The sequence below is a fragment of the Anarrhichthys ocellatus genome, unplaced genomic scaffold, assembly GCF_004355925.1.
Source record: "Anarrhichthys ocellatus isolate YVR2014 unplaced genomic scaffold, GSC_Weel_1.0 scaffold7, whole genome shotgun sequence".
NCBI classification, from domain to species: Eukaryota; Metazoa; Chordata; class Actinopteri; order Perciformes; family Anarhichadidae; genus Anarrhichthys; species Anarrhichthys ocellatus.
In genome coordinates, this window is record NW_022280037.1 from 460254 (window position 1) to 472495 (window position 12242).

The 12242-nt window shown below is 43.4% G+C and overlaps 1 protein-coding gene across 7 annotated transcripts in view; it reads right to left on the minus strand.

Annotated features, from left to right (window-relative positions):
* ralgapa2 (Ral GTPase activating protein catalytic subunit alpha 2) overlaps positions 1–12242 on the minus strand; it is an 85386-nt gene that overhangs the window by 62141 nt on the left and 11003 nt on the right. For all 7 annotated transcript variants that reach the window (XR_004212769.1, XM_031847145.1, XM_031847142.1 and 4 more), the window contains exons 2-7: positions 9923–10033; positions 9499–9548; positions 2255–2312; positions 1000–1043; positions 702–882; positions 409–524 (exon numbers count right to left, since the gene is read on the minus strand). Coding sequence is in view for 6 of the 7 variants with exons in the window: in XM_031847145.1 (XP_031703005.1) it covers positions 409–524; positions 702–882; positions 1000–1043; positions 2255–2312; positions 9499–9548; positions 9923–10033 (560 nt within the window). In the remaining variant the exon portion in view is untranslated. The remainder of the gene's footprint in view (positions 1–408; positions 525–701; positions 883–999; positions 1044–2254; positions 2313–9498; positions 9549–9922; positions 10034–12242) is intronic.

Genomic DNA, 12242 nt, shown 5'->3' on the forward strand with positions numbered 1-12242 from the left:
ACACACACACACACACACACACACACACACACACACACACACACACAATGTACAGGTGATGCATTCTTGCCATGATTTAGTTCATTTGTCCAGATTGCTGTTCTTTTCAAGTACAGTCTCGCTGGGAACGCTTTAGCAGACCCCTCCAACCAGGGTCAAATTTAAACTGTTAAAAAGGATGGATTCAATTAGTTCAAGTGTGCCAACTCTCTGCCCACGCCCAACGTCAGCTGGGAACAGTTCTTCCTCCATCTTACATGCAACCCTTCACTACAATATCACCTGTGCCACTGCGTGTCACCCCCTACTAACAAGGGATTCAGTTCAGACTTGAGATCTAAGTTATGACCGCCACTCTGAAGCCAATAAAAAGCTGTCTAGTCTCTTCCTAGCATAATCAGTTATTACCTGGATGACCATGTACTTGAGCAGGGTTTCGAGGATGTAACAGGTCTGGTCATCTGCAACCTTTTCTCCGACCACAGCTGGAACCAGCGGGGTAATCTCCTCAGGCACCACCTTGGCTGCTCAGATCGACGGATACAAAAGAGCGGAGTTAATTGTAGGAAAGCGAAAGTTCCCCACTAAAATAAAAGGAACCTACACAATTCAATATCAGTTTTAGTTTGTGACAGATGAGCTCTAGAAATGTCTCAGAGTCTATGTTGTAATAAATTCATCACACATGTAGAAACATTCACCATCAGGGGGGTTGGAATAGGGGTTGTAGATGATGGAGTCGAGGGTGCAGGGCCCTCTGGAGGAGGGCACAGCAGGGAATCCTGGCACCAGACAGGCAAAGATAAGGAACTGCTCCTCAGCACAGTTGTCCCTAAGGGCCTGCAGCCACAGCAGGAAGAGACGGATCCCTTCACATCGGATCTAGACAGGAGGAGATCGGGACGCATTAACGGCCACACAAAGGAGTAGTGCTGTAGTGAGTCAGGAGGCTGGAAGACGGGGATTTGTGGCAATGATCACAATGAAAACAGCACGTACCTTGAATGAATTTCCAGTGTGTAGAAGTTTTTTCAGTATGGAACCTGGAAGGAAGAAAAAGCCAAATATTCAACAGAAGTCTGATACACGACAAGCAGAAAGGAACCCTCTTGTCATCTCCACTGAGGCAAATTGACCTTAATGGCTGGTTCTCACAAACTAGTGGGGAGAGCGGCAAGGCGTCACTTTTTATTTAAAAATAATGTGGATGAGTTTATGAGTGTGTTTGTCTGGTGCTTTCATTGTTCTCCTCTCATCAGGTTCAATCAATAACATTTCTGTGTTGGACCCATAAAGAGATCCTTTCAGAAGGTGTTGGGCTCAGGAGAGAAGGAATTAGAAGTTAGCCGACAAAGGACGATAATAGGTGTGAGGATTTTCCGCCAGCTACTAATGGTCTGTGTCAACTGTCTGTGACCTTGCAATCCTCAGCTAAAAAGGACAAAAGCACTACAAGTCGTTAATGTCATTCCTAAGCTTCCTGACCCACAATAGGGAATTTGTCCTCGGGCACTAAAATGCTTTCAGCAATTCAACCGGCCTGTAGAATGTGTAAAGATGTGAAATAAACGTTTCAATTCAATTAAAACTCAGATATGGCAAGAAGCTATCCAGCCACCACCGCATATTCTTCAAAATAGAAGTACACAGTGAAAGCACCGCATCTTGACCAGTGACATGTGAACTGATGAGTGCCAGAGAACATTCAATGAGAGTTCAAGAAAAAGCCAAGAGGCAGCCTTAAGCCTGCGGTGGTTTGTTGTCCAATGACTGACAGAGTGGTGAATTTGTCTGGAGCATCCAACCCCAGATGAGTCTTGATGATATTTGCAATTGCAAGCCCGAGGGGAAGGCCAATCTCCAACAGTGATCTAGACCCAGACTGCTACCTGCCAACGGCTGACACACAACAGTTATAATTGGGGTTATCGCTTCTTGCAAGGGGCTTTTCTTTCTTTTTTGTGTGTGGGACTGAAATCATGGCGGCATAATTCAATTACTTATTTGCATTTCAAATTAAGGGCTCATTTGCATTTTTCACATTTGCATCCCCTTCTAAGACTAATTATTTTCTCTTCATTATGAAAGGCTTAGGCATGGTGGTGGTGGCCATTTTTTTTGTCCTAAAGTGTATCTTCACAGATGCATAAGCAGAAAGACGCAGACACAGTATATAACTACCCGTCAGGTGTAACAGAGAGACAACACTCAGCATTCTAAGTATTTGAGAAGGTAATAAAAAACAACAACATACCTATACTGTGAAACTGCCATCGGTTGTAGATTTTCTCGGGCAGATGTTGAAGAATTTTCTGATGAAAAAATAGAAAAAGTTATGATTATAGTTTGTTACATTTCAGCAATAGTGATAGCATAATGTCTGCAGTAGGTCACAGAGTTGGGCCTTTTTCCTTAAGCACGGCTCCAGGCTTCATTCTGAGGAATACATTTTCTTTCAGAGCTGAAACGATTAGTTGATTATTCAATTAGTCGATCAACAGAAAAGGAATTTATTATGTAAAAAATGGCAAACATCCACTGGTCTCTAAAATGTAAATGTGTTCTGGTTTTCTTATGTGACAGAAAATGTAATATCTTTGGGTTTTGGCCTGTTTTTTGGCCGGCACACAAGGCCTGGCAGCTTGTGTGCCGTCATTTCATAGACCAAACAACGAAACGATAAATCAAGAAAATAATGATGCAATGTTGGAAACAATTGTTGTTTGCAGCCATTTGATCCTAAATAAGGGAGGAAACGCCAACTGACTTAGTTTTGGTAAGTGGCGCTGTTCTGCCAAAGAAGCCTACACTTAAGGAATGCCGTGTCCTTGCCCTTTCCCTCCACTTAGCCTTGCATGTCTGCAGATCCCCGCGACACAGGACGGCACTAAGAAATGTCATCACCTCGCCAACAACCGCTTTACAACTCAATTAGAGCGCCCTAACCTTTCAGCAGCCTATCATTATTCTTGAATGCAGCGACAGGTTAACTGGGTCCCTCAGGAGAGAGGGGGGACGAGACGACAGATGCGTATTTAATAGTCGATGCACTGTGAGCAACTGATGCCCCCCAATGGCTCACTTCTTATCACATCCTAATCACTGACCCAATAAGACTTCATGATTGCAATGGGGAGGTCAAGTCTGTCCTTTGCTGCTTTACGTATGCAGCTCCGACCCACTCAACCAGACAACCAACTCTGACCGGTATAATAAAAGGCTGAGCTGCCCTCGAGAGTGAGAAACACAGGCAGGAGAGAGATACAGAGCACGACCAGAAGAAGAAACAATGTGCATGAAAGAGCCACAAAGATGAAGTCCTTTTGAGTGAATACAAATCTTTGGCAGTTTATAAAAAATAAACTAGTAATCTTTAATACATGTCATTTTTACACAGTAAAATGTAAGTATTATTTAGCTTGTTTCTGTTGTTTATTAAGACAGTTTATTTGTTTTGTCGTTAAATATTAATATTACCACGACAGAACCGTCTTAAAGATGGTATACGCTGACTATTCTTTTGCCCGGTGCTACACTACGCTGAGAGCTGTGGTGGTCCAGAAGTCATCATGTTTCGAGTGTCTCAGTTTGTCAACCATGTCCTTCTTCCCTCGTCATCCTCCATCTTTAACTTTCCCTTCTTGTCCTCTGAGACTAAATCCCCGTCATTACCAGTGGCAGCGGAGATGTTGAAAGACACACATTGCTTAAAGGGGGGGGCTCTGGATGACTATCTGTGCTGTTCAATTTCTCTCTGATCCAACAGACGTGATGGTATGCGTGTACAGGCGCGGGGCTGCACCTTGCTATTGATCCACAGGCTTGGAACTGGCCTCCTTCACTCCGTCTCCTTGGGGCAGCAGACACATTATGCTAGGCGGCAACACAGCAGGGTAGCCTGCTTAAGCCTTTCCCTGTGAGTGAGTGTGTGTGTGTGTGTGTGTGTGTGTGCAAGCAGACACAATAACACTTTCTCTCTCCTCAAAGAACACCAGGACGGGAGAGGGGGAATGAGATGGAGAAGCTAGCTCAGAAAGACTCCCTGCGGAGCTGGAATGGTGGCCCGCAACAATGAGGACTTTACTGGCTGATACCAGGCGGATGGAGAGTCTGCCGTACTGAAGGTTGGTGGAGTTACTCTAATCTGCAGCCGTACTCCGGCATAAAGATGGGAGCATTACTGCGGTACAACTACAGCCTTAACGCATTTACATGATCCGCACTTAGGTTTCCAGTCGCAGGGCCTGAACATGACGCAGAATACACTTCTCCGAGAGGTGGTCCACGAGGGGGACAGACAGGCAGCACTCTCAGGAGGAATGTAGTCATTCACATATTGTGTAGGTCTTTGATAGAACTCGGAGATTATCATTCCGTCTAAAAGACAATGACATCTCCTGACAGTGGCTTTGCTGTGTGTTAGTGGGTTAGTGCTTTGTGTCTAACACAAGATGTCCAAAGCAGCAATTAGAAAATTAACAGCTTTTAGTAAAACACAGTGTATATAGTGTCGGGAATAAAGTGCAATACTGTTAATAAGTATCGTCTTTGCAGTACAACACGTTTTGTTCTACAACGGAAACTAAAATCACCTGTCGGCCTCATGGACGGTGTGCCAAAAGACGTCAGTTACACCACTGCTTTGTTTAAAGTGCTTCACAGGGTGAGTCCAAACACTGGAGACATAACCAGGCTGCTTATTTACATGATAACCAAATGTCTAAGCTCGCCCCTCATTATTTGTTGGTGAGTAAATTTAAGCTGACATGTGTATATCTCATATGACCCTAAAATATAATGAAGTTTAACTTTTACTTTCTTGAGTTTTTACTTTAGGATCATTTACCAAAATACACTGAAGTCTAAGCAGAATGACTAAGATGTTGTCGTTCTCCTCAGCAGCCAGTGGGTGGCAGCAGCAGAGTGCAAACAAACCAACAGTCGGTTAGTACAGCCCTCAGGGTTTCCTCTTTGCTCCATGTGTGTGTGTGTGTGTGTGTGAGTGTGAAAGTCAAGCTGCAGCAGGCTTCCTCTATAGCACACGTGTCAAACTCAAGGCCCGCGGGACGAATTCGGCCCGCCACGTCATTTTATATGGCCCGCGAATCCACCAGCAAAAAAAAACAACTTTTTTTTTTAATTTTGGAAAAAAATTAAAAGTTAGACTTGAAAATAAAAATATCCCCATGGTCGAAATTATGAGATAGAAAGTTGAAATTATGAGATAGCATGTTATGAAGTATTATCACCATGGCTGGACATTGATTACTTGTCCTAACATTCACTTGGTAACAATATGGTTAATTAGTTATTACCCCTTTTTTAAAAACAGGTGGACAGGAGAGGGAACAGCCCGTAAAGCGGTTTTCCAACAAGTGATTGAGTTGAAAAAGATCGACAAATAATCCCAAAATGTCCACGAAGAGAAAAATTGATGCAGAGGGAAGAAGATGTAATGGGGACATTAGTGATGCAGAGAGGTGACAAAAATAGCTTTGAACAAAGTTAATGTAATAACTTGTGTTTGATGATATTTGTATTTGTTATTTTCTTTAAAAGTTTGATCTTTGATAGCGTAATGTGGGTTTCCTAACCCTAAATTAAAATGATTTATGTTATAATAACAGAAATGTGCTTAAATATCATTTTACATTTATATAACTGCATATACAATATTTTTAGACTTGAATAAACTAATCAAAAGCAGAGAGAGTTATTGAACAATATGTTAGGAGTAGTTACAGTTATACAGTCTTACAGTTACAACCGGCCCTTTGAGGGAAACCATGATGCTGATGTGGCCCGGAGTGAAAATGAGTTTGACACCCCTGCTCTATAGGACCGTTCGGAAATGGTTTGCATGATCAGAACAGTGCCGGACAACAGCAGAAAGCTGAAGGACACGTCAACAAATTCATACATTTATAAAAAAATAAAACAAATGCATCCACGAAGTGTTCATAACTTAAAGACAAGTACCATTTTAACACATTTCTAATATCCTCTTACTGGTTTTGAATCTGCTAGTGGTTGTATTCTATTTTTGATTTCATGCTTTCCTTTCTTTTATTGCTGCATTGTATTATGTATCAATGGTTGAGGAAGAACTTTAAATCTGCTCCAGTTTGAAGGGTAAACGCGGGCACAGGTTAAAGCATTATCCTCATTAAGATGCATTTACTCAGCCGGCTCCAAGTGCGCACCCGAGCTACACTTAGTACATTTGCATTCATGCATTAACCAACAACCCCCCTGCTGGTGAACTGTCAGTCATAACTAGGACTGCATAAAGAAATCACTTCGCTAAATGGCCTTGTGTTCATTCTTCAGCAACATGTAAAGTCAACATGTAGAGGAGAGTGCCAGTGAATCAACCCCAAGACGTGCGTCGGGAGGAATACGATGCCATTACACCAGGCAGGAAAAGACACAGAGTGACGCTGTGTTCTTTAATTACCTCCTTACTAATTACTAACCATTTACAGACACGGAGCTTAAATGGTGCATTTAAATGAACAGGAGTCACAATGAACCGTCTGTTCGCCATGAGCTATGGCAGGTGGACAACAACATGGCTCATTCCTCCTTAATTGGGCTGCGTTTGTGAAAGCTAGGGGTTTTTGGAAATAGCAATATCTTGCTGTTAGGCTGTCTTTTCTCCCTTTTCTGGATTCCTCTGCACACTGTGGTTTTCTGGAGAGAGCTGTGCTGTCATTTCTGACCCCTTAGATCTCCATCTGAAGTGGAAATCATGGTGGAATAAATGTTAAATCAGCTTAAAAATCACATTTATCCATCAAAAAAAAGGTTAGCTAGATATAATAATCAGGTATACCCATATAAGGCAACTCAGTAAGTCAAGTCTCAAATCTAGATGAGGGGATTTTTACAGAGCATTACGAGGGGCATTCAGAATGCTGAGTCAGGTCCGGGTGACGGACGACAGGTCACGGTGAGGTCGTATCCTGGAGAGGGAGAGAGTGGGAGTCTTGTTGGTCCCACAGCTGTCCCTTAACCTGTCCCACAACCTCAGTGGCACCAGCATCGAGCTGCTTTCAGACAGTGAGAGCTCATTTACAGTCAGACAAACCCGAGTCCCTCGAGCCCCAACAAGCTCAATCTAGTCTTCTGGCAGCAAAAACTATTTTCTACCACAGAGAGTGGTCTCATCTGGTTTCATAGCATCCATAGTGTCCGTTTAAAACAGCTTTTCAGTAGCTTTCTATATTTTTATTTATATATATATTTTATTTTTACATATTTACATCTATACGGCGGCAAGGCGATCAGAAAGAATGCATCTAGACTCCAACACAAACGTCTGCCAGAGGGAAACAGACATAATCCCACTGACAAGGACGTCGCCTCACACGCCTGCCTAGTATTGACGCTCTGAAACTTTGCGTCAGGCTCTGACAACAAGCTGCGTTGGGAGCATAAGGGAACAGCAGCGTTGCCGTTTCAGGACAGAAAGATTTTGTTCACTCGGCTCTCTAGCTTCACAAGCCTGTGGCTCTTGGCGGCCTCCTCTCACTGCTGCCCATCCCTCACTGACAGACAGCTTCCTCGACTGACCTCAAAGTTCCTTTTGTCTTCATAGACTGAATCCTACTCCCCCACAGCAACCCAGGAAAAAAAGGGGGTCACATACCTCATCATGACAGTGGAGTAATCCCCACATAGCCAGCTCAAAGCAGACACACACGCTGCACACATGTACTGTGTCGGTCAGCCAGATTTGAATGCGGGAAGGGACTCAGGTGATGGAGACGGCGGGGACGGGGACGGGGCTATGACTGGATATGAATCCAGTGAATGGAGACATGAGGACACAACTGTGGCTTTACAGGGAAAAGACAGAGGGACAGGGATGTGGAGCTGTCGTCCAGCGTTAAAGTGTGTTGCAAAATGGCCTTTTGTCTCAGCCGTTGTCCATTGACAGCCACCGCTCTGAGGCTCTTTGGACAAAGGCTGCTGGGGTTGATGTTTTGGTTGGTTGACCTCAGTGACTAAAACAACTGACAGGCATTTATAAAAAGAAGAAGAAGCCTGAGAATTTGGGTTTATGATAAAATAAACTAGAATGCACAATCCACTAACTAATATTAGTTAATCTTTCACCGCATTTTGTCATGTCCCTTTGCTACATTACATCAGCTCTGGGAATACACGGTACACATTAGCGGTGCATGCTTTGTGAGCACAAACGTATCCATTGATATCATATTCACGAGCACATAGGATCCAACACGCCTAATCTAATGTGGCGTACAGAGAAAGTCTGCAGAGTGCAGCAGAGCTCCGGATCAAAGCAACTCTGTATCTGTCCTGTACACACCACTCACAGCAAGCTTATCTGCTCAGCTCACGGGTAAGAGCACACGTTGGCACAGGCAGGGGCTGAAAGGGGACAAATGAGGGTTAAGCTGCTTTCAATATTAGTATAAAAAAAGAGAAAAATGACTCCATAAATATGTAGGAGGTATGAATCCGGGCTGTTATTTACAGGTCAGATGACTGGATGTGTGCGGACAGGTGTGAGTCCACTGATCTCAATGAGGATTTTCATTTGAATCAATTATCAAAATATCTACCGAAAAACAAGCTAAGAAGCACATGAATTACACACCTGAACCATTGAGTCTGGCATCAGCGGACGCACTAAAATGCACAAAAGTACGTCATGCCTCACCCAGACAGAAGAACCAAAAAAAAAAGATGTAACATGAGCGTGATAACATGAAAATAAGAGTCCGAGCTGTACGAGATAAGCCTGACTAGCAAATTAAGAATCCATAGCTAAAGACAGATAGCAGCAGCGTCTGGCCCGATGCTACTTTGTCAAACAAATGAAATATGCTCTCTTTCTGTGCTTTTTGAGCCGCAATGACTTCCTCTACGTTAGGCGTAACACTCCCACAAAGTTCTCCCAGGTGACCAGAACAACTAGGACAAGACATACTGTACCAAGAGGGACAAACAGACTGCCCTCCGATTTATTTTTTATTTTGTTGATCTGCTGCCATCCTTACAGCCCTGCACTGACCAAATGTAACAGGAGAGCTGGCTGTTTGTATTGGAAACTGGAGCTGCCTTTGGAGTCAGGCGGGAAAACAAGGTGGGGGACTTTAACCTGCATGTGCGACATAAGAGTGTTCAGAAGAACAGAGGGAGGGGCCAACCAACAGACACGCCTCCTCTGATTTGCATGCACACCTAGGTTTTAGAAACAAGGAATGAGCTGACGGCGTCGAAGGCTTGAAAATGATTGAGCGAGGCTTTTTTTTATTTTTATTTTTTCTTCATCTGCACAATCTCCGAATGATTTCCAGGCTATTTGAGGCAAATTCAGGAAGTAGCCAGAGTTACGAGCAGTATGGCGCCATGGAAACTACGGTTCCGCCCCAGAGATCAGCGGTAAACAGGTTGAGGCTCTAGCGGCTATCAGTGGAGATCAGAGATGGAGAACAGTAGCAGAGAAAGAGACGGATGACTTACTTCAAAAATAAAGAGGATAGAGTCCAGCTCCTCCCTTTGAGATTTGTTCCCTGAAACACAAGAAGATTACTTAGGCTTTTTAAACACAGAACTGGGAGGTAGACTGCATTAGCCCCATCAATAATGCAACAATAATACAGGCCATCTTGTGGACAATTATTCAAAGGAATTTGTGTTACCATGAGAGCACACTCCCAGTGGGATTTAACCCCCTAACCCCCGATAGTGTTGGAGGCGGGCTCACCACACACAGTCATAAGCAGAAATGGCTCCTCTATGCTCATATAAACCCATACTAAACCCTTAATAAACCCTTGTTCTAACATAGAGAGCAGGCAGAGGGTTAATTATTAAACCACCATCGAGGGTGGTGGGCAACTAGTGAGTGTGCAGTTCAAAATAAAGAAATAACCTTTGAACTCACCTTTTAGTTTTAAGTTGCTTTCCAGTGTAATGAAATTTTCATAGAAGATAAAATAAATCTGAGAACAGTTGCCTTCGAAGAACGCCTTCAATTCACTCTTGTCAATGATATCTGTGAAGGAAAGGGGGAAAGTGTCATGACATCTAAAATAGAAAACAAAGCAGGCTATATAAATATAGAGTGTTAAACCTTTTAGAACCTTAAATCCAGACATGGGGAATAACTTTATGTCGGACAACCCTCTCTACCCATTGAGCCACGGCCACCCCCGTTAATGATAGTCAGTTGTGTGTCCACGTGTCAGTGTTCATCTCAGTGTACAGAAAGTTGAACTACAAAATCCTACAAACAAACCTATTTTATTATTTAATTATTGCTCCTGAGCAGTCCCGTGAGTGCATTTCTTTCTTCTCAAGCAGCTACGTGACTCGCTGTCTCTTTAACTCAGAAGTGACACTGTTGAGCATCACTGTTGCCCCAACGACTTTCCACTTGTTTCCCATTGTTGCAGACTACATGGGTTTTGCAACAAGGCAAACCGCTTCACTTCCTTATTCCGCGTGACTTCACTACTGCTCACCTGAGCTTGCATCAACGTGCTGCTGAACAAATGTTCCACTCTCAATCCACAGTTCCTTCAAAAGGTTTTCAGTCACCGTTCGGGATTAGTTTGACGTGTCAGTTGAGATGAGTTTAGGGATTATTTCATGGTGGTTGTGTGGTGTTATGGAGATGGAGAGGGGTGGTTTGGATCAAGGCCAGGCTGAGGCACGTTGACCGCCACACCATTAATGAGAGAAATAGGTAGTACATGTGTACAGTCGCAAACAGACTGGCACTGACAAAAAATGCCAAAATTCTCCATTAGATGAACCCCCCATCATTTATCATACTTACACAACCGTGGTAATGAGATAGGCCTGGTCTGAATAATCAAATATAGGCCAGGAGGAGTACTGGCACACTAACCGCAATTAAGGTTCACCTTCTGTTGCAATTCTCCCTCTGCCACATGGCAAACTGGAAGACTCCCAAAAGCTGTCCAGCTCAGGGGGAGTGCTGGAATTATGCAGTGTGTGACAAAGATTCAGATTATCTCTGCCCCGAGATTAAAGCAGAGATAATGAAGATGCATGATGGGAAGATCAAGTCCAATGCAAGACTGCCATTAGTTTTCCTCCTTGACGTAGGAAAGACCAACAAGGCATCATCCGAGGACGCCAAGTGGGCGACATATCACACTCATTTCCAGGTTCATACTTGTATTTTGGGGTTTCTACTAGTTTATATTCTTTAAATGTTTGACAAACCATTTATTTTCCTGTCTATCTCAATATACCTGCATTCACCCTCTGTCTGAAAGGCTCAGCTTAAGCGTGTTTTAACTGAATTCCACTCTGTGTCTTACACACTGAAGAACACGTCCGATGCTTAAACTCTGTCAAAGTAGCAACGCTAGAATAAATGCTCCTTGCTCCTGGAATTAAGCTAATCACATCTGCTTAACACACGTTTAAGCGTAAGCACACATTTCACGTCCTAACACACACACCGACTGGAAAACTGAAGGAACACTTTAATGGTGGGGGTAACGGTTGTCCGTGCAGCGACTTAGTCTTACAGCCAGTAAGATGTGCACGGAGCACTTGCTGCAACATCCAACACCAGAGGCTGTGGACCCAGGCGCAGTCTGCTGTGGCAAAGATTTTTATCTGACTTGTATAATGACAAATATGCAATGTATACACCATTCATATGGTGTTTAATTACAAAAAATGATGACAGCCCATCACATGGTTCAGTCCTCTAATGCTCGGGAGGGTTTTCCTGAATCCTGGTTAGCCTGCACGCTCTGGAGAACAGTGGACGAGAGGGAAGGAAACCGAATTTTGGAGGGCGCGAGGGTCAGTGTAGGTGTGTTGTTGTCGGGACAGCTCGAGCATGTTTATCATACATATCACTGAGTGGGCTGATGTTCAGATAAAAACAGGTTTGAGACAAATTACAGCTGACTTGCTAAATACTCTACATTCAGCAAACTCCCCCAGACGACAGACAAAGAGCTGCTCTGGTCTGTGTTCTATAATTAGACCAGAGCTTTAAGATCAGTTCCAAGGATAATGATGTAATGCCTAAATCAATTTTAATGTAGAAAAAAACACTTTATTAATACATTTCTTAATATCAAACAGGTCTGATCCGTGTGAACGTCGTACCTGTGTGCATGAGAGAGACAAAGAACAGAGAGGAAGTCTGTATGATAATTATGCAGCTGATTTGAATATTGTTGCATGCGTGAAGAGTAGATGGGGGAGGGGGG